This window comes from Petaurus breviceps, unplaced genomic scaffold (genome assembly GCF_028583685.1).
Source record: "Petaurus breviceps papuanus isolate PSGF00001 unplaced genomic scaffold, PetGlider_PUasm1.0 91041, whole genome shotgun sequence".
Lineage (NCBI taxonomy): Eukaryota > Metazoa > Chordata > Mammalia > Diprotodontia > Petauridae > Petaurus > Petaurus breviceps.
In genome coordinates this window covers 22,634,234-22,655,041 of record NW_027187400.1, presented here as the reverse complement: position 1 = coordinate 22,655,041, position 20,808 = coordinate 22,634,234, and the positions used below count along the sequence as shown (strand labels likewise).

General features: G+C 43.8%; 2 protein-coding genes across 7 annotated transcripts in view; one reads left to right on the top strand and one right to left on the bottom strand.

Moving 5' to 3' along the window:
• MAD2L2 (mitotic arrest deficient 2 like 2) overlaps nucleotides 1–20,808 on the bottom strand; it is a 108,883-nt gene that overhangs the window by 28,217 nt on the left and 59,858 nt on the right. The window lies entirely within an intron of this gene.
• The window catches only part of DRAXIN (dorsal inhibitory axon guidance protein), a 39,492-nt gene that overhangs the window by 2,690 nt on the left and 15,994 nt on the right, over nucleotides 1–20,808 (top strand). The window contains exon 2 of the mRNA XM_069078280.1: nucleotides 17,061–17,490. Within this exon, the coding sequence (XP_068934381.1) occupies nucleotides 17,073–17,490 (418 nt within the window). The 5' untranslated portion in view covers nucleotides 17,061–17,072. The remainder of the gene's footprint in view (nucleotides 1–17,060; nucleotides 17,491–20,808) is intronic.

Below are 20,808 nucleotides of genomic sequence, written 5' to 3'. Positions count from 1 at the left end.
ATTCTTACCCTCAATCTCACAAATCCTCACAATCACACTGACATTTAGACATTGGATATTCTTACTCCTTCACATTCCTTCCATCAGCTATCTTCCTCTTTCACATTTTTCCCTTCATGCACATATTCTTGTACACCCTTTACCATTATACCTTCACACACACCCATTCACTTTCTCATTTTTTCATACCCTTATACTTTTCTATCTTCACACTCATACCCATAAACTCTCATCTTTGCATACTTATCCTTATACTGTTCTAACTTCACACTCACACCTATACACTCTCACTTTTGCACACTGATTATCTCACCCTTATACTTTTGTATCTTCACACTCACACCCATGTACACCTTTGCACACACAGACATTCACCCCCTTAGACTTATGCCTTCAAAATCACACATGTACATTCTCACCTTTACATTGACACAATCATACACTCATCTTTGCACACTTATACTTATACTGTTCTATCTTCACACTTATACCCTTACACTCTCACCTTTGCACATCGACCATCTCACACTTATGCTTTTGCATCTTCACATTCACACTCACATGCTCTCATCTTTGCACACTTATGATATTCTATCACTCTCACCCCATACCTCATTTTTGCACACTTATCTTTATACTGTTCTATCTTCCCACTCACACCCCTACACTCTCACCTTTGCATGCTGACCATCTCACCCTTATTCTTTTGTGTCTTCATACTCACACCCACACACACCTTTGAATACACAGGCATTCATTTCCTTAGACTCTTCTACCTTCACCCTCACACATGTACACTCTCACCTTTACACATATTCTTACACTTCTACCTTCACATTGCTCACACCCATACACTCTCACCTTTGCACACACACAGCCTCACACTCCCACATCCTCAGACTCTCAATCAGTCTGCACACAATCACCCCCTCACCCACCCACCCACCCACACACACACACACACACACACACACACATCTACATACACAGAGCTCCAGCTTGTGCTATAATCCATGGAAGATAAGAAAAGGCTCTGCTTTTAAAATGAAATCAATTTGGCTCTGTTAATGGTTTCTAACAGCTGGTAATTCATCACAAGGAGGCCATGTGACACTTACCCAATTCAGCACCTCTGTCTCACACCAGCTTTTTCTTTCATTCATTGAGACTGGCTCCCTCCTCAGCTGTGTTTTGATTGAGTTGGGAGATTTCTCTGTTTTGGAGCCTGCAGAGCGACTTCCCCCACACCACCAGAAATCATCACCGTCCATATCATTAAAAAGGTTTCTGAGCACAATGGAAAGAGTGCTGAATGGAAGTGGGAATTCAAATTAGAGATATTTGAACCTGGGTTCAAATCCTACCTCTGCTACTTCCTCCTGGTGTGACCTTGGGCAGAATACTTAGCCTTTCCTGGTCCATTTCCTCTTCTGTAAGACGAGGGGCTTGATCTCAGCGGCCTTATGCTACCTTCCATCTCTAAATGTATGGCTCTAATAACAAGTGACAATAGACATGTGTGACTGGGGCTAAAGGATTTAAGGGAAACCCAAAAGCAGCTGATGTGGGGTCGTGGCTCCCTTTCCCTGGAGTTATTCGTGGGGCTGCCCACTCAGGATCAGATATCCCACTCTGGCCCTCACCCTTTGAATTCGATCTCATAAATCTTACTGTTCAAGCTGGAGGACGACATCGGGATCCAGCCCAGATGTTCTCAAACTTTCTGGTCTCAGGACCCCTTTACAATCTTAAAAATTGTTGAGGACTCCCTACCCACCCCTCCCCCACAAAAGTTTGTGTGTGTGTGTGTGTTATTTATATCTATTGAAATTTACTATATTAGAAATGAAGCTGTGCAGACACTTCCTAGCTGTGTGACCTTGGGCAAGTCACTTGACCTCTTGTCTCAATTTCCTCATCTGTAAAATGAGAATAATAAGACACCTCAGTGTTGTTGTGAGGTTCAAATGAGATATTTTTAAAGTACTTGGCACATAGTAGGCACTATATAAATGTTATCTACTTATTAGCTAGTATTAATTATTAGCTAGTATATTTATTATATAGCTAATGTATTTAATAATTATTTTAATTATATTTTATAATCAATATCATTATATAACATTATATATTATAATGCACAATTATATGATAATGATATATAATTATAATAAAATATATCATATTATATGATAGTGTTACATGATGTATAATAAAATTATATAATATTTTATATATTATATAATACTATAAATTATTATAAAATTATTGTCATAGATAATATATAACATTGCATGATATATTATAGCAACATATTATGTGTGTAATATATTGTTGTATGTTGTTTAATAATCATATTTAATAGTATATTTATTTTTTCATTAAAATAATGATAAGCCCATGACATGATCACATAAATCACTATATTTTCTGAAATGAAAAAAATTTTAGTGCCCCTTGTCTTTACACTTTTTTTTGCAAATCTCTTTCATGTATAACTTAAGAGAAAACAGCTAGATTTTCAGAGCTGTTTGTTCATTCATTCTGCTTCAATAAGTTGTTTTGGTTGAAGAGTATGAAGAGAATTTGGTCTCACACAGATATGGAAAAATGAGGAAACTGAGGCTCAAAGTCCTGAATTTGGAATTAATCATCAGTCAAACAACAAATATTCATTAGCACTGTCCTAGGCTCTGGGAGATGGTCTGTCCTCAAAGATCCCCCATTCTACTGTAGGGGGCTGGATTGCCAGCCCTGTCAGTGCCTGACTTCCCGTGTGATTCTGGGCAGTCAGTCAATGCTCGTGTATTAAATGCTTGTTATGTGCCAAGCACTGTGTTAAGCCCTGAGTACAGAAAGAAAGGCAAAAGATAATTCTGTCCTCGGGGAGCTCACACTCAGTCTAATGGGGGAGGTCTCCAGGCCTCCACTTCCTCCACTGTAAAATTCGGGATGACCTCAGAGGCCCCTTCTAGCTCAAGACTCTTATGACTCAGAGTGAGGTTAGGCAGCTGGGAAGAAGCATAGCAAGACATGAGATTAAATTCCCTGACTTTAGAATCAAGGCTTTTCTTCATACATACGATGCCTCTGTCCTCGGTGGCAGGGCCAGGGGGGACCGTGCAGAAGGTGCCTGTATAACCTTCCAATGACAGGATCAGGTCTGAGTAATTGGGAGGGGCGTAGGGGAAAAGAACGCCTGTGAGAGCACAAGAGGACAGAGGCGGAGTGTTCCTGGGCTGCCGATGGTTCCCATCATGGGGAGAGGAGAGGAGAGGCAAGGTCAGTAAAGTACTTGTAGCTGCAGAAGGGGCAGTAGGGGGTGACGGGGAGCTCAAGCTAGAAGAGCTTTCAGGAAAGCTTGGGGCCTCTCTTGGGGCCCAGAAGAGGAAGTCTTCCTTATTGTTGTGTGGAACAACCGAAAAAGCAGATGGGAAATTAGCTAGCAGGGAAGGTGGAACTTCATTTATTAAGACAATGCCACCCTCCTGATTCCAGCCCTCGAAGTCAGGAGCTGTGAACCCTGAGCTCTGCTATCACTTTCCGCTCCCGGCCCTCCAAGACCCATCCATCGATCATTCCCACTGAGTCTGGGTGGTAATAACAGCTCACACCTGCACCTGGTCTCTATCCTGGAGCACATGCAAACGCATACAAAGACACTTAATTGTGGTCACCCCCTTGCAAACACATACACATGCATGGACCCACCCATGAAGGCATACAAATACAATACTTTCTCTCAGAGACACGCACAAACCTCCTCTCTGCTTCCCCTGCCCTTTCCAAATTGGGCTGGAGTCTACTGCCTTGCAGAAATCTTCTCTGGTTACCCCGATCTTTTTAGCAGCTCTGCCCTAGCTCCCCAGTCCTTTAGCTTTTGGTGCATCTGAGTTGGCTAGAATTTATCTTTATTTTTCATCATTTTTATTTGTTAATATTTACTCCTGGGTATGTTCTGTCTCCCATATTAGACTTTACATCCCCCATCATGCAGGGACTCTTTGAAGGTAGGAACTGCCTACCCCCATCAGACTAGGAGCCTAGGTAGGGACTATTTCCCCATTCAAACTGAGAGTTCCTTGAGTTATCAAGTGACCCCTTTCTTTGATCAAATGAGAGAATGTAGGTAAAATATTTTGCAAAATTCAAAGCACCATATACATGGTAGTTTATTATTACAGTTGTTATTATAGAGACAGCTAGGTGGCACAGTGAATAGAGCCCTGGGACTGGAGTCAAATTCAACTGAAGATATTTATTAAGCGTGTGACCCTGGGCAAGTCACTTAACTTGTCTGCCTCAGTTTCCCCATGGGGATAATAACAGCATCTACTTCCTATGTTTGTTGTGAGGATTAATTGAGATAATATTTGTAAAACACTGAGGGCAGTGCCTAGTACATAACAGGTGCTTAATAAATGTTTATTTCCCTGTTGTTTTTGCTTCGAGAGGCACCATGGCTTAGTGGCTGGAAAGCTGGACTCAGAACCAAGAAGGTGGAGTCTAAGTGCCTGAATACACTGGCTGTATGACCTTGGATAATTTACTTAACCTCTCATTGATCTCTAAGAGTATAAGTTATAGAAAGTATCAACCTGTGTTAGTGGAGAAAGTTTTCTCACCTGGGAGTTCTCTCAACCAGTCTATGATAGGACCAATCCATCCCCTTATTGCATTGTTTTTCATCTCATTTGTGTCATCCTTTTCTATTGGGTTCAGACAGAAAGGATCCTGGGACAAATTACTCTCCTGGAATCATTCTTTTACATTTATGTTCTTTGGACTATTGTGCAGGTGCATAGAATGACAGTTTTGTGTGTAGTTGAATAAAAGAATCATGATGGATGTGAACTCATCTTCTGTAAGTTCATTGGAAGCAGGGAGGGAGGGAAACGCATTTATTAACTGCCTACTATGTGCTGGGCAATTTACAAATATTTCATTTGATCTTCACAAAAACTCTGGGTGCTAATATGATTTTAATTATACAGAAGAAGAAATAGAGGCAGTTTGAGGATAAGTGGTTTGCTTAGACACAGCTAATAAGTGTCTGAGGTCAAATTTGAACCCAGGTCTTTTTGACTACAGGTTCAGCACAGTATCCGCTGCACCCCCTAGCTGCTACTGAGAGCATTTACAGGACAACTCTAGTAGAAGAAAAGATAACAAGACATGATATTGGCTTCAATCCTTTTCTCATATGATTTTGGTTTCTTCTGCTCAGTCTCTATGTTTTGAAAGACTTTTGTTCGACGTAACTTGGAGATTACAGGCATTTGATACAGCTAAATCTATTTTTTTTTTTTAATGAGCAATCGGGGTTAAGTAACTTGCTCAAGGTTACACGGCCAGTTATTTCTGGGCGTGGTGCTGTCAGAGCCCAGATTCAATCCCCAAGTCATCCCAACACTGGAGCCGGTGCTCTTACTCTCTGAGCCACCTGGCCGCCCTACTAAATCTATTTTTTAAAGTGTGTTGTTCTTAAGAAGTTTTAATGAATCAACATTGTGTTTGGGTGATTGGAACACTTTGGTCTGTAATAGTGGCCCACTTGCAGTGTGGTTTATTATCTTAAGTATATTTTGAGATCTATATTTATAGTATTTGGATCCGTCATCTGTCAGGATGTGACAAGTAGTGAATTTTTGATTTGTAATTAATTCTAACCACTAGGTCATGTTCTGTTATGTATTTGGTAGGCCCGAATTTGCAACCTGCAATGATACCAGTCAACAAGAATTTATTAAGCACCTACTATGGGCCCAGGCACAGTGCTGAATGTTGAGAATACAAAGAGAGGCAAAAATGACGCATTGCAAAGTTTCTACTGTTCCCTTGTATAATCTGCATTGATCAATATATCCAGGTTCCTTATGGACTAACTGTCTATAATTTCTGGTGGTGATGGCCAAGTCCTGATTTATCCTTATTGCCATCATCATCATCATCACTGTTGTTGTTGCTATTAGTTAAGCATTTCCCAAAGGACTTAGTTCAGGGCTATGAATACAGAAAATGCAAAGTAAATAAGGCTGACTGGGTTACTTTTCACATTTTTATTTTCAAAGATGGTTATTACCTAAAAAAAGAAATTAGTGGTCAGATCCCAACAGGAGAAAATGAAAGGGTTAAAAGAAAACATGTCTATTCTCTGAGTCACCAGGAAGAATAAAGTGTTTTGTGAAATAAAGGCAGAAACAAAAGGAGAAAAAAACAATGTAAAGGCACAGAGGGAGTTCTCATCTATATTGGGAGGTTGAAAGATGGAAAAATGTGACACAGGGAAAGCAAAAGCAAAGTGGAATGAAAAATCCTGAAATCCAAGGTCTTAGAGACCTGGATTTGAATCTTGGAAACTTATGAGCCATCTAACATCTGTGGGCCTCAGTTTCCTCTTTTGTAAAATAAGGAAGTTGTACTAAATGAGCTTTAAGATCCCTTTCTATTAAAAAAAAAATCTATGAACCATGAAAGAACAAGCAGGAAATTTAGGCAAGAGAAACGTTTTTAGGCAGTAAATAGTGCAACGGATGAGCTCTACAGTAAAATTGTAACTAAGGTAGGGGCAGCTTGAGCTTTGTCCCCAGGGTGCTGAATGTAAAGGGAGCTTAAACATTTGAAACCAATCCTTCCACCAAAGAATCAATTGAATTAAAAAAGTAGGAAGTGACCCAATGGCCCACTTCTTTCCACCCCAGGGCCACGCATCCCAGGAGAGCTCTTCCCTGGCCTATCCTGACACCTTCTCTATTATCCTTCTTCAGCAGTAGCCTCCCCCAAAGTGGCCACACAGTAGCCCAATGTCTCTATCCAAAGGTATCCCTCTGGTGTCCCTCCATCTTGATCTTCTGCCATTCACCCTGGGAGTGGTTTGTACTGGTCCAGGCATCATAAATAGCTAGTTTTGGCTCTGGTCTACAGAAGCCCATCTTTCTGGGGTGGGAAGATACAGTCTGCTAAGGAAGGTTTGAAAAATAATGGCCTACCCAATCACAATGTAGTGAATATTGTTGCAAAATTTCAGGTATCCTCTCCTTCCTGGTGAGCTCTCATTCCCACTATTGGTCAGGCTTTACAAATGTTGTTTCATTTGAGCCTTGCAAGAAGCCTTGGAGGTATTATTATCCCAGCTTTACAGATGAGGAAACTGAGGCAAACAAGGATTAAATGTCTTGCTCTCATTCCACTGGTGAATACTTTAGTTAAGTCCATAAACTTCCTTTCAGACCTGGAGTCTTCCTAATAAAGGATCTCAAGGCATTTCTTACTGACTCCATCTCACACAATGGACTTTAAAGCTGTTTTTACAGCTTTTACAGCAAGTTTTGCACTTCAGTAAACTGAGACCCAAAGAGCCTCACTTATGGCTATGAAGGCAACAGTCACATGGGTAGGAAAGGTCACATGGGTAGTAAGCATTATAGTCAGCATTTGAACCCAGATCCTTTGACTCTAGAGCCATTGTTCTTTTCACTACACCATTCTTCCAGGGTTTCTGAGCCTCAATCTAGCTTTAAAATTCCACAGATGACCAATGAGTAATGAGCAACATAACTTGACTGATTTAAGAAAATCTGCTATTCCTTTTTTGTTGTTGTTGTTTGGAAGCCAGGGCAATCAGGGTTAAGTGATTTGCCCAAGGTCACACAGTTAGCAACTGTTTAAGTATCTGAGCTCAGATTTGAACTCAGGTCCTCCTGACTCCAGGGCCAGTTCTCTATTCACTGGGCAACTTAGCCGCCCCATCCCCATATCTTTTAACCTAGAGTCATCGAATAGTTAACCTATATCCAATTGTCTTAAAGCACATGTGTTAGGAAGTGTTGTCCTCTAAAGATAAATGAGGACACAAACTCTGGGCTGTGGAGTTCTGGTCTGGAGACACAAGACCGAGGTTCAAATCTTGACTCTGCCATTTACTAACTCTGTAACCTTGAACAAGTCATTTAAGTTATCTAGACCTCCATAAAATGAGGGGGTTAGATTAGGGCCCCTTTCAGCTCTAAATTTATGAAAATAAAGTATCCCTGAAGGCAGAAAAGAGTAGTAGACTGAGAGTTATAAAGATCTGGGTTCCAATCTCTACTTATGACAGTAGCTGTGTGATGCTGAGTAAGTCACTTCTCAAGGGCTTAGTAAAGTGGGTTCAATAATTCTTTTATACACCTACCTCTCAGGGATGTTGTGAGTCTCAAATGAAATAATGTATATCAAGAGTTCTATGCATTCTAGTTATTTTCCAATGAACTTATGTAAGTTCTTGGAGGAATAGAATGTGAGTTATAAAATCTGGACCAATGACATCTTTCCAAGGACAGTTATATTTTGTAGATAATGAGGTACTAGAACTTAGGCCTGCTTTCTTGCCTTGAGCTAAATGTTGGGAAGGCAAGAATCCAGTCTTTTTTTATTTGGCTTCTTAGTTGGAGGAGAGAGGTTGGGGGAGAGAAGGCAGAAGTCACTTGAAACCCAGGCTCAGCTAAGTTCCATGAATTCTCTATTCATGGGTCTTTGAGTAGGAGTAACTTCATCTCCCTTCCTCTTCAATCTTCCCAGACCTCCCAACCCACAAACCATCCCCCCCCCCCCCACCCCACACACACCCCCCCCACACACACACTGTAGCAGCAATCACACTGGCATACCCAGGATGGCTGCTAGCCCAGGTTCTTAGATCTGCTTTACTAGGAAAGATAGCTGTTTAAGGGGTCAATAGTCTTTTTTTATTACGTTCACTAGCTCAGGGGAAAAGTCATTGCCCTGAACTTCAGAGAAAATACAAGCAGAGAAATAAGGACCAACAGACAGGACTCTGCCTGAATCAAAGCAATATTGCTATTACATATATCCCTAGATGAAGAGATCCTAATTAGAAATTAGCAAAAGGTGTGAAAGCCTTCCTCCAAGCAAGTCTGCCCTAAGCAAGCTTCCCTTAATGGGCTCCATGTGAGGCCTATGAATGGGTGGGGAAGATCTTAAATTCTATTAACCTTATATACAGGCACACATACACACACCCAAGGGAAAGTATTGATTTCCTAGATCAGTTGCTGGCAGTAGGAGAGTTAGAACCAGAGCTATCCTGACCAGGAAGAAGGGAAATGAGCCCAGTTTGGCAGTTGTTGGGAGCCCCTTGGAGACAGCCCCTGGATGGTTCTAGCAGCTTGCTCTCCATCACCATGGTGACCATTAGATTTGATGACAGAACAAGATCAGGGAAGCAGGTTAGTTGGCACAGTGAATAGAACACCAGCCCTCGAGTCAGGAGAACCTGAGTTCAAATCCAGCCTCAGACACTTAACACAAAAACTAGCCGTCTGACCCTGGGCAAGTCACTTAACCCCAATTGCCCTCCAAAAAGCAAAAAAAAAGAGAGAGAGAACAGGGAGCAAAACTGACTTCTGGAATTTCCAGTGGGAGAATCCCTTTACCTCTCTAAGGTTCAATGAGAGCATCTGTAAAAACAAAGATATTAATACCTGTAGGATGAGCCCTGCCCCCCAGGGATGTGCGGATAAATATTTAACAACCAGCTCCCTGGGAGGGAAAGGTATGTATGCATGAATTGAATTTAATCTTCACTATTAACATTTTCTCTATCACTTTCTTAAGTCTGGACAATCAACAAAACGATAAATCAATTGCTGATTTTTGAGGAGTAAGTGTTCCCACTGAAAATTTAATAATAGTTCTATGAATATGTTTGAGCTGGCTCCAGAGCCCCCTGCAGGGTTGCTATGGGTCTCAAACTGGAGAATGCAGGTAAAACTCTAGGGAGATGCCTGCTCTGTTATGAATAGTAGTCTACAAGAAAGAGAAAGGGATAGTCTATCAGGGCAGGGCAGTGCCCAAAGGATTGTGGAATCCCTGTAGAGTTTAAAAGGCTTTTTAAATGGTGGGAAAGATTACTTTGTGACCAGCACTCAGTGTCTGGCCACACATAGCAGACATGTAATAAATGTTGGCCCCTGGAGAGCTATAATATGCAAAGAAGGAAGCATGGAATAATGGGAGGGAAACACTAGATTTGGAGTCTCTGGGACTCAGACTCTAAGCACTACCATTTACTACTTGTGTGGCCGTGGGCAGTTCTCTTGATGTCTCTGGGCCTCTGTTTCTTCATCTGTAAAATGGCGGTGTTAAGTAAACCTTGCCTTCTCTTCCTCACAGGATGACTGGGAGGAAGGAAGTATAGGATCATGAAATTTAGAAGTGACCTAGTCCAGTCAACCCCCTCGGTTCACAAATGAGGAAACAGGCCCAGACATGAAGTAACCCACCCCAGGTCTGCCAAGTCATAAGTGACAAGGATGGGGTTTAAGCCCAGGTACTCAAAGCCAGCTCTCTTTCTACTGTATTCCATCGAAGTGGATTATTGTAATGATTCAGAAAATACCATTCAGTACCACATTTATTAAATACATGCTTTCTATGTTGGGCACTGGAGTACCAAAATTCAAGAACTTCATATTCTCCTAGGAAGTTTATATCCTCATAGAATCCAATTCCATTCAAGCTGCAAGGAACTTTAGGATTAACTTCATCCAACCTCTACCTTTTACAGATGGGGAAACACAGGCACAATAAGGTTTAGTGACTTGAAACTGGGTGGTAGGTACAATGGGACTAGAGTCAGAAAGACCTGAGTTTGAATCCTGTTTCAGGTACTTACCAGCTGTGTGACTCTAGGAAAGTCACTCAACCTCTGTCTGCCTCTGTTTGCCTCTGTTTCCTCAAATGTAAAAAAAAAAAAAAAAGATAATAATGGCTTCTACCTTGCAGGGTTGCTTGGATCAAATGAGAGCATAATTGTAAAGAGCTTAGCAGTGCCTAGTAGGTGTTAGGTGAAGGTTTATGCCTTTCCTCCTTCCCTTGCCCAAGTTCACACAGCTAAGAGTGCCTGCAGCCGCCAGATCCCAAGTCCTCAGCCGCTTCAGAACATCCTACATTCAGTCCATCCCGAGGTAACCACCCTGGCCCACCCTAAGCCCAGCACGCCTCACCACCCACGCACTGAGGACCCACCATCTGTCCCTCTTCAGTGGGCCCGGCGTCTTGGTGGTGCAGGGGTCCTCCGGGTGGGCCAGCCTGGCTGACTTCTATGGGTGACAGATGCCACGGGGAGCCTGGTGAAAGCATTCAGCCAAGGCGCCACAAGTTGTCTGTCGGGGAGGCAGGCGCCCCTCTTGTCCCCTGTCCCTCACGGAGGGCCGGCCCTGAATGGGAAGATTGGCGGGGGGGAGGGGTCTATGGAGGAATCAAAGCCAGGCGCCAGGGTTGATTAATTATCCTCTTTTGCATATGATGCTGTCTCGTGCAGGTCTGGAACTGTAGCTGTGACTGGCACAGGGAGAGGCAGAGGGGAGAATGAGAGCGAAATCATTCATTTTTCTGACACCTCCTCCCCTTCACATTCTGTCCCGGGTTGCTAGGCTCCCGCACAACTCTGGCTTCCTCTAGTCCCTGTCTAGTTCATAGGGTACTGGAAGCAGAGCTGGGTCATCCAGCCCAAACCCCAGAGGAAATGTGGTACAATAGAGGAAATACAGATCTTACCAACTGATTGTGTCAGTAGTGAGATTTGAACTTAGGACATGGTTTGAATCCCGGTTCTGATCCATTCTACTGTATCCTTGAGCCTCAGTTTCCCCATTTGTAAAGGTAGGGGTTTGCATCGGAGGATCTTCAAGGCCCTTTCAGCCCTAGCTCTCTGATGCTATGATCCATTCCCCCATTTCCTAAGGCTGCTTGCCAGACTTCTCCATCACTCAGTGGTGGGTTGCCATCTTTCCTTGGAAATTGTGCTCCCATGGATTTACAGCTGCCCTGGGCGTGAAGAGCTTTGCAGACACTGCCCCCTCCACTGCTCATCAGTCTACAAATCCTTTCCCAGTCGGAGTAACTCTGCCAGGCTACTTATGAAGCCAGGGAAGCTAGCTGAAACAGCATGCATAAATCCACTTTAAGAGGCTGGGTTTGAACCGCCCTTCTCCCATGAAATTCCTGTCCTTTCCCCTCTCTGAGTACCTCCCCTATAAGTGAGGGGACTGGCTCAATCAATTTCTAGTCTTTGTGGATGAAGTATTCTAAGATTCTTTTCCTCCCCTCCAGTATAAAAGGGAGATTATTTTGTTAGGAGTGGCCTTGTTTCCTCAGTGGTTTGTTTGCCATCTCCCAGAATTAATTCTACCTATTCTGATTAGCTTGGTGACCAGAGTTCTGTGCGAATAATAAGGCCGTGGTTGAAAGCCTGGGCCGTGTATGAAGTGATGACTTCTACAGAGAGGAAGGCACAGAGAACACCCCTAACCCTGGTCCTGGACTAACTGTCTTTCACTGATTAACTCTGAGCCCATCTCTCTCCACAGGGTAAAGTCATAACCAGCTGGAATATGTTGAGGGTGTAGCCAGTGCAGTTATAGGTATTCATTCAATCATTGAAAGATCAATCATTCACTAAACACCTACTATGTTACCAGCTCTACATGTGGGATCTTGGTCTTCAAGATATTATATATTATATATGTATATGATACTATGTATGTGATATGTAATATACAGTGTGATTGTCTACATATGATATATGTGTATGATATTCTGTTATATATGTTTGTGATATTCTATGTGGTCCATAACATTATCTATGTGTGTGATATTCTATATTGATATATAGCATTATATATGTGTGTGATATTCCATGTGTGATCTATAATAGTATACATGTGGTGTATAACATTATATGTATACACGATCTGTAATATTCTATATGTAATATAGAATATTATATGTATGTGGTATTCTATATGTGGTCTATAATATTCTATATGTAATATAGAATATTACATGTATGTGATATTCTGTATGTGATGTGTAACATCATGTGTGATATTCTATGTTGAGATATAATATTATATATGTATTGATATATACTACTGCAATGGCCATTTCATGAATAGTTTGTTGTTAGGTGAATGGAGAGCTATGGCGTCACTGGCCACACCCTCCACATGACCCAGTTGGAGATGACTTTGCCCTGGGCAGGATTCAGTCTTACCCTGTAGGATTCTGGTTCTATCACAGACAGCTCAGCCATGACCTCAGTAGCACCACCCTTACAGAAACCAGGTCTGCTAGCTCTGTGCCAAGTACTGGAGGATGGCAAAGGTTAGAGAAGACAAGACGCCTGCCTTCATGGCACCTGCAAACCTGTGGAGCTAAAGAAAATCACGGGATTAAAAACGGGGCTGGAGTTTTGAGATAATCTAGTCCTACATCCTCATTTTTCAAAGGCTAAGGGACTCACCTAGGGGCACACAGGTAAAGAGTAACAGAACTGAACTTTTGAGGCAAATCCAATCCCCCCACTCTAAACTCTTTGCATTTTGGCTCTCATAATGAGAGGGGGTATTTATTCTGGGGCTGGGGGTTTCTGACATTCGATGAGCCCTCCAGAGCTTTCCATTACTCAACTGAAAGCCCCTAAAAGATCCCCTTGGAGGGGCTGTCGGTTCAGGTTCACATCCCTGTTCAGCATCTAACCCTCCACCCCCAGGCCCCCCCCCCCCCTATCTTTTGCAGGAAAAAAGACCCAGAGAGTTTCCTTATGGCAGACTAGGGAAAGGAAAGGCATCTCAGCTGATGCTAACACTGCAGGGTCCCCTTCATGGGCTAAGACCAGCAGAAGTTCACCAGAAGGGAGCAAGGGGCTAAGTGGAGATGTTAGGGGTGAAGAGGGGAGCTTTTCCAAGCCCCTCCCCAGTAACACACATTCCTCCAGCATCCAAAGGCTCAGTGCTGAATAATGAGGGAGCCCAGATAATAGGGGACATGGAAAAGGCTGTACCAGAACCTGCCGCCTTTCATCCCTGACACAAAGAGAGAGAGGAGGAGGCGGCAGGCTAGGCGAGACTACTGCTGAATGAATGGCCATGGGAAGGATGGGAGGAAAGGACAGGTCTACACAGCACAGAATGCCTTTGGGCTGGAAGGTCGATGCTTCCACCCTTCCTGTTCTGGGCTTGGAAGAATGTGGTCACCCCAGTTTCTAGACTTAGACTCCAAAAGACAGCACAGTGTAGTAGAAAGCATGTCTGATGTGAAATCAGATTTTCACTTCGGAAAGCACTTGGCCCGTATTAGTTGAGACACTTCCTGGGTGAGTGGCAGCATCTAGAAAGGGCTCAAGATGTGAATATAGGTCCAAATCCTATCTCTGGTACTCCTCAGCTGTGTGACCCTGGGGAAGGCCCTTCCCCCAGTCTCATCTTCCTTTTTTTCCCCCTCTCCACAAAACTGCCAAAATAATCTTCCTAAAGTCCAATTTCATGATGTCACTCTCTTTCTCAAGGATCTTCAGGGGCTCCCAAATGCCTCAAGGATAAAATACAAATTCCTCAAGTTCTCCCTTAAAGGCCTCTACAATCTGGTTCCGGCCTCTCTATCCAGGTTTATCTCGTATTTCTACAGTCATACTGGCCTGATCACCGTTCTCCAAGCTCAGCAATACATCTCCCATGTCCTTTCTCAGGCTGGGCTCCATGCCTGAAATGTGCTCTCTCCTTTTCTCCACCTCCCAACACTCCAGGTTCCTCTAAAGCTAGACTCAGGTGCTACCTCCTAGGAGTATTCTTTCCTGACTCCTTGTTGCTGCCCCAAATTCTTTGGTACCCACAGATGTGTTTATATATTGTTTCCCCCCCAGGACAGCAAAAGCTACTTGAAGGCAGAGACTCACTGGTTCTGTCTTTGCGTCCCCAGGACTTAGGGGAGTGTCTTGTGAAGAGTCAGAATTTAATAAATGTGTGATTAATTTATTTGAACATATATCCACACTGCGGGGTAATTATAATAGGTAGCATTCATTTAGTACTTTAAGGTTTGCAATGTGGTTTATGTGTTTTCTGGTTTTGTCCTCACAACAACCCTGGGAGGGAGGTGATATTATTCTCCCCTTTTTTAAAGATGGAGGAAGGGGCAGCTAGGTGGCACAATGAACAGAGCACCGGCCCTGAAGTCAGGAGGACCTGAGTTCAAATCCAGCCTCAGACACTTGACACAATGACTAGCTGCATGACTTTGGGCAAGTCATTTAACCCCAATTGCCCTCCAAAAAGTAAAGATGGAGGAAACTGAGACAGATAGGTGAAGAGCCTTGCCTATCCAGGGTCACACAGCTAGTTAAATGTGTGGGGCAGGATTTGAACTCAGGTCTGCCTCACCCCAAGTCTCTCCACACCAGAATATCACAGTTGGAGAAGATCCCCAAAATCAATGAGTTTGATCCAGAAAAGAAAAAAAATCCCTTCTACAACAAACTAGACAAGTGACCACCACCACCCTACCATTCAGAAAGAGCTCATTAACTCAGAATGCCCTCCATCCCACTTTGGGATAGCTATAATCATCCCAAAATTGCTAAGTTATCTTACAGATCAAAATCAATGCTACAGGGTGTCCCAAAAGTCTTGGTGAAGTTTTTAAAAATTGTAGCTTAAATCCGCACTAAGACTTTTGGGACATCTCCTATTCATAAAACATTTCTATAGGAAGGTATATAAATATTCACTATTATTAGTAGATTATATATATATGATATAATAATTACCAGTGATTACTAATAAGAATCATTAGTATTAGTAATATTAATAATGAAGCCTCTAAAGACTCCTGTTACTTTCATCCCCTGGTCCAAAGGCACTGCCCAAAGAAGTCCCCCTATGAGCATGTTGGGTAGGAATGCTTGAGTGTTGGGGTGAAGAGAGGGTGTGTCATAGGATCAGGTACAGGAGGCCCCGGAGAGAAAAATAAAGTTACTTGGAATTCCAGGTCAGCTAATCTAGCCCAGATCCTGAGCAATTATATTGCAACAAATCAGGAAGAAAAAAAAAAGGATTGAATAAGCACCTTTGAGAGAGGAATGCAATGTGTGGTGGGCCCCAGGGAGGCCATAAAAATTCAATCATGTCAAGCTAACCCTCTGTTGCACTTGCTTGGTTATAATAAGAATGGAGGGGGCAGGAAAGGGGGAATAGAGGTGAGGGGGGATAATGCACCGAACATTGTAACCTGGTCACTCCAGATGGGGCTTCCCAATAGGCAACCTCCTTCCCGTGAAGACCCCATGCCGGCTCCTCCTCTTCCTGAGTCTTTTGCAATGTTTGGGGAGCATGAGTCATCCAGAAAGAATCAAAGATTTAGAGCTAAAAGGGTCCTTAGAAACCAAGTCCAACCTCCACCCCTACCTTCCCATTTTACAGACAAGAAAACTGAGACCCTGGAGGTTATGTGGCTTCCCCAATATTACACATGGGAGAATAGATTTAAAGCTTAGAAAGGACCTCAAAAACCCTTGACTTCATACCCCCTCCCATTTTAATCATAATTTCTGGCATTTATACAACTTTGCAAATAACTCTGCAGATATTGTGTGAGCTTCACAACAACCCTGGGAGGGCAGGTGGTGTTTCTATCCCCACTTTACAGATGGGGAAATTGAGATAGACAGCTAGTAAACATATGAATTCAGGTCTCTCTGACTTCAGGCCCAGTGCTCTATCCACCAGACCAACAAAAAGGTGCATTTTTCAGTTGAGGAACTGAGGTCCAAGGATGTTAATTGACTTGTCCAAGGCTGCATAGGGGACCATTTAGATTTAGGAATTGTCCAGTGCCTGGAATAATTTTTGTGTGTGTGAACCAAACCCCTAATTTCATTGCTATGTGGACATCCATATGAGGAAACTCCCTCTACCATTCTAGATCAATCAATCAGTCAATAAACACTTACCAAGTGTCTACTATGTGTCAGGCTCTGTGCTAAGTTCTGGGGATACAGAAAAAGGACAAAAATTGTCCCTGCCCTCAAGGAGCTTGCAATCTAACAAGTGAGTCATCATGCCCAACCTTGTACAAACAAGCTATACTCAGAATAAAGCAGATATAATCAACAGGAGAAAGGCATTTGAATCTTAGAGAGCTGCCCGGCACACAGTAGGTGCACAGCAGTTGTTTGCTGATTGATGGCCTCTGACTCAGTGTGTGTTCTGTTGTTCTTGCAGGGGCCAAGGGCCATGGCAGCACCCACTGGCTGCTTCTCCCTGGCACTTCTCTGGATCCTGGTCCTCACAGATCCAAGCTTCACAGGTGCCCTGGAGTCTGCTCCCAAGGAAAGCAACGTCCCAGAGAATAACATCAACGGTCAGGGCCCAGAGCTGTGGCAGCCCCGGCCCCGGCACCTGCGGAGACATGGGCTGGCCAAGAAGGGCAGGGCCCACGTGCCAGAGCAAGCCGGCACCTCCAGGCTGGCTGGGATACTCCCTGCTGGGGAGGAGAGGCTGGCGCGCCATGGCCCTGCTGGCCTGCTGCAGGATAAGGACGCCTTTCTGGGCTTTGAGCTCCCCTACCCGGAGAGGGACAATCAGTTTGAAAGAGGGAGGAAGCATGCCAGAGAGCACAAGCGACGGAGGGACAGAGGGAAGCAACATCGAGGTAAGGGGGGAGGGGGAGGGAGATGGGAGGGAAGGAAGAAGAGAGAAAGAGAGACAAAGAGAGAGAAAATGAGAGGGGGGGGGAGAGAGAGAGAGAGAGAGAGAGAGAGAGAGAGAGAGAGAGAAGGAGGGAGAGGGAGGGAGAGAGAGACGAGAGAAAGACAGAGAGACAGAGACAGAGAAACAGACAGAGAAAGAGATGAGAGAGAGACAGAAAGAGAGAGGAGAAACAGAGAAAGGAGAGACAGAGACAGAGAGACACAGAGACAGAAAGACAAAGAAAGAGAGAGAAAATGAGAGAGATAGAGGAGAGAGAGAGAGAAGAGAGAGAGAAAATGAGAGAATGAGAGAGAGAGAAGACAGAGAGGGAAAAAGACAGAGAGGAGAGAGAGAGGGAAGAGAGAAAGTGACAATGAGAGAGAGAAGACAAAGAGACAGAGAGAGACAATGAGAGAGGAGAGAGAAAGAGAAGATAGAGAAAGAAAGGGACAGAAAGAGGAAAGAGAAAGAGAAAATGAGAGAAAGAGAGTATTAGATGGGAAAATATAGGCTCAGAGTATTTAGAGGGAGATGGGACCTTAAAGGTCATCTAATTCGGGGATTTTTAACCTGGGGGTCCATGGATCATGGCTGGATTTCAGGGGGCCTGTGAACTTAGATGGGGGAAAAATGACATCTTTATTTTCACTAAACTTTGTAATCCTATGCAGTTTACTTTATGCATTTAAAAGTGTACTTCTGAGAAGGGGTCCATAGAACTCCCTAGACTAAAGGGGTGGAGGACACCCAAAATGGTTACCCTTCTCTGATCTCATTTAACCCCTCCATAGAATCACAGAATCTGAGAGGCAGAAGGGACCTTAGAGGTCAGTTATTCGAAACTGTGTCAGAATAAAAGATGCTTGATTTGAATTCAGGGGACCTGGGTTCAAATCCCAGCTCTTACCTGTCACCTTGGTCAAGTCATGTCCCCTCTGGGTAGTTATCTAGCAAACTAGTTAGATAGTTAGTTACTAGCTAGTCTATCTAGTTTCCTCATCTATAAAATGAGGGAGTTGGATTAGATGGCCATTGAGGTCCCTTCCACATCTCAGTCTCCCTTGCTGCATACCTTTTAAGATTTCCAATGAAGGGGAGCTCCTACCTCCTGGGGCTCCTCATTTCACTTTTGGAAAGTCATACTTTTCTAGAGGGGCAGCTAGGTGGCCTGGAGTCAGGAAGACCTGAGTTCAAGTCCATCCTCAGATACTCACTAGTTGTGTGACCCTGAGCAAGTCACTTAACTGTATTTGCCTCAGTTGCCTCATCTGTAAAATTAACTGGAGGAGGAAATGGCAAACCACTCCAGTGTGTCTTCCAAGAAAACCCCAAATGGGGTCATGAAGAGTTGTACTGACAACAACAATACTTTTTGGACGGTTTTCCTTGCTGTACAACCTAAATCTAGCTCTTGGCATGCTTCCCCCATTGTTCTGAGCTCTGCCCTATGGGGTCTCAGCAGAACAAATCTTAATCCCTTGGTCCCCTTTCCACAGAGCAGCTAGACTTGAAAACAGACATCCTTCCCTCCCTCCTCCCCAATGCCTGGTTCCTATGTTCGCCTTTCTTCAGGCTAAACCTCCTTCATTCCTTCAGGTGATCCTGGGGCCTGGTCCCCACCCCCTTCATTCACTCTACAGATAATCAGACTGAGGCTCCAGGAGTGTAAGTCACTTAGCCAGGATCACAGAGGGCATTGCTGGTACAGACCAGGCCTAGATGGCACCCAGCCCTCAGTAGCACTTAATAAATGCTTATCGATTTATTGATAGTATCAGAGTTCAATTTGAGCTGGGGGCCACTGATGCCAAATGCACTGTTCTTTCCATTGAGCCTCATGGCAGAGTATAAATGAAGAGGGGAGAGAGGGAAGGGAACAAGCATTTATTAAGCCCTACTGTGCACCAGACTCTATGCTAAATGCTAGGGAGACACAGAAAGCCAAGAAACAGTCCTTGCCCTTGAGAAGTTCCCAGTCTAACAGGAGAAACAACTATGTACAAGTAAGGAATGTACAGAATAAATTAGAGATAATCAAAGGGGAGAAATATTAAGATTAAGGGGAGAATCACCCCATGTTACGGATGAGAAAACTAGTGCTCAGAAAACAATCACATCACCAGAGGAAGGGTTTAAAGCCAGGACCCTCCTAACTCCAGGTGGGCTGCGAGCACTGGGACTGGATTCAGGAAGATCTGAGTTTGAATCCTACCCCAGATATTACTAGCCTTGTGGCTCTAGGCAAGTCTCTTAACCTTCATCTGCCTCAGTTTCTCAAGCTGGAAAATGGGGGATAAAAATGAGCATCTAACTCTCAAGGTTGTTGAGAGAATCACCTAAGTTAACACATGTAAAGAGCTTTATAAATCTTAAAACATTATGTCAATGCTAACTGTTATTGATCTGGCTTTTATTTGTGGATCCTTCTGCCTGCTGGAGCTATAGACCACTGGGTCTATATAGACTGGGTCATCCAGACTCCTTCAGTTTTCAGATGAGGAAGCCTGAGGCCTGGAGAAGAGACTTGTCCAAGGTCACTTGGGCAGCAAAGGCAAGATTTGGACCCAGATCCTCCGGACCCTAAATCCAGTGCTCGTTTCACTCAGCCGCATCAATATATAAAATACTAACCAGGCCTTGTTCTGAGTGCTGCTTCCAGACGCATCTGGTCACAGAGGGAGGGGCTTTCCTGCCCCCACAGCAGCTGAATTCACCCAACAGAAGCTGGCAGGCTTCAGACCCCGGCTCTTGCCAGGAAGCTCTCAATGCTTTTGCAACAAAAGATGGGTTTTTTTTCCCCTGGATGTCTTCAAGTGTGACAACAAACAGATGTCTTTGGTATCACCCTCTGTGCACAGCCAGACAGGATCTACTGGAGGAATGAGAAAATGTAAATCACACGGGGAGGATGTCGGCTCTGCTGCCCGCCCTCCCCCAAACCAGTTCTCTCTGTCTGGCATCCTGAAATGAGGCAGGTCTGCCAAGCCTGGGGTTTCCTCAGCTTGGAATCTCAGTCTAGAACTGTTTCTATACTAAGCTGGTCTAAGAAGCAGCTGGTTTTGATATTGAGTTTTGAGAAGGATTGGGGATGCTGGCCTCAGTTTCTATATCTGTAAAATGAGAAAGGAGAGAGAGAGAGAGGACTAGGAGGAGAGGAAGGAGAGGAGGAGAGGAAGGAGAGGAAGAGGAGGAAGGAAGGAAGGAAGGAAGGAAGGAAGGAAGGAAGGAAGGAAGGAAGGAAGGAAGGAAGGAAGGAAGGAAGGAAGGAAGGAAGGAAGGA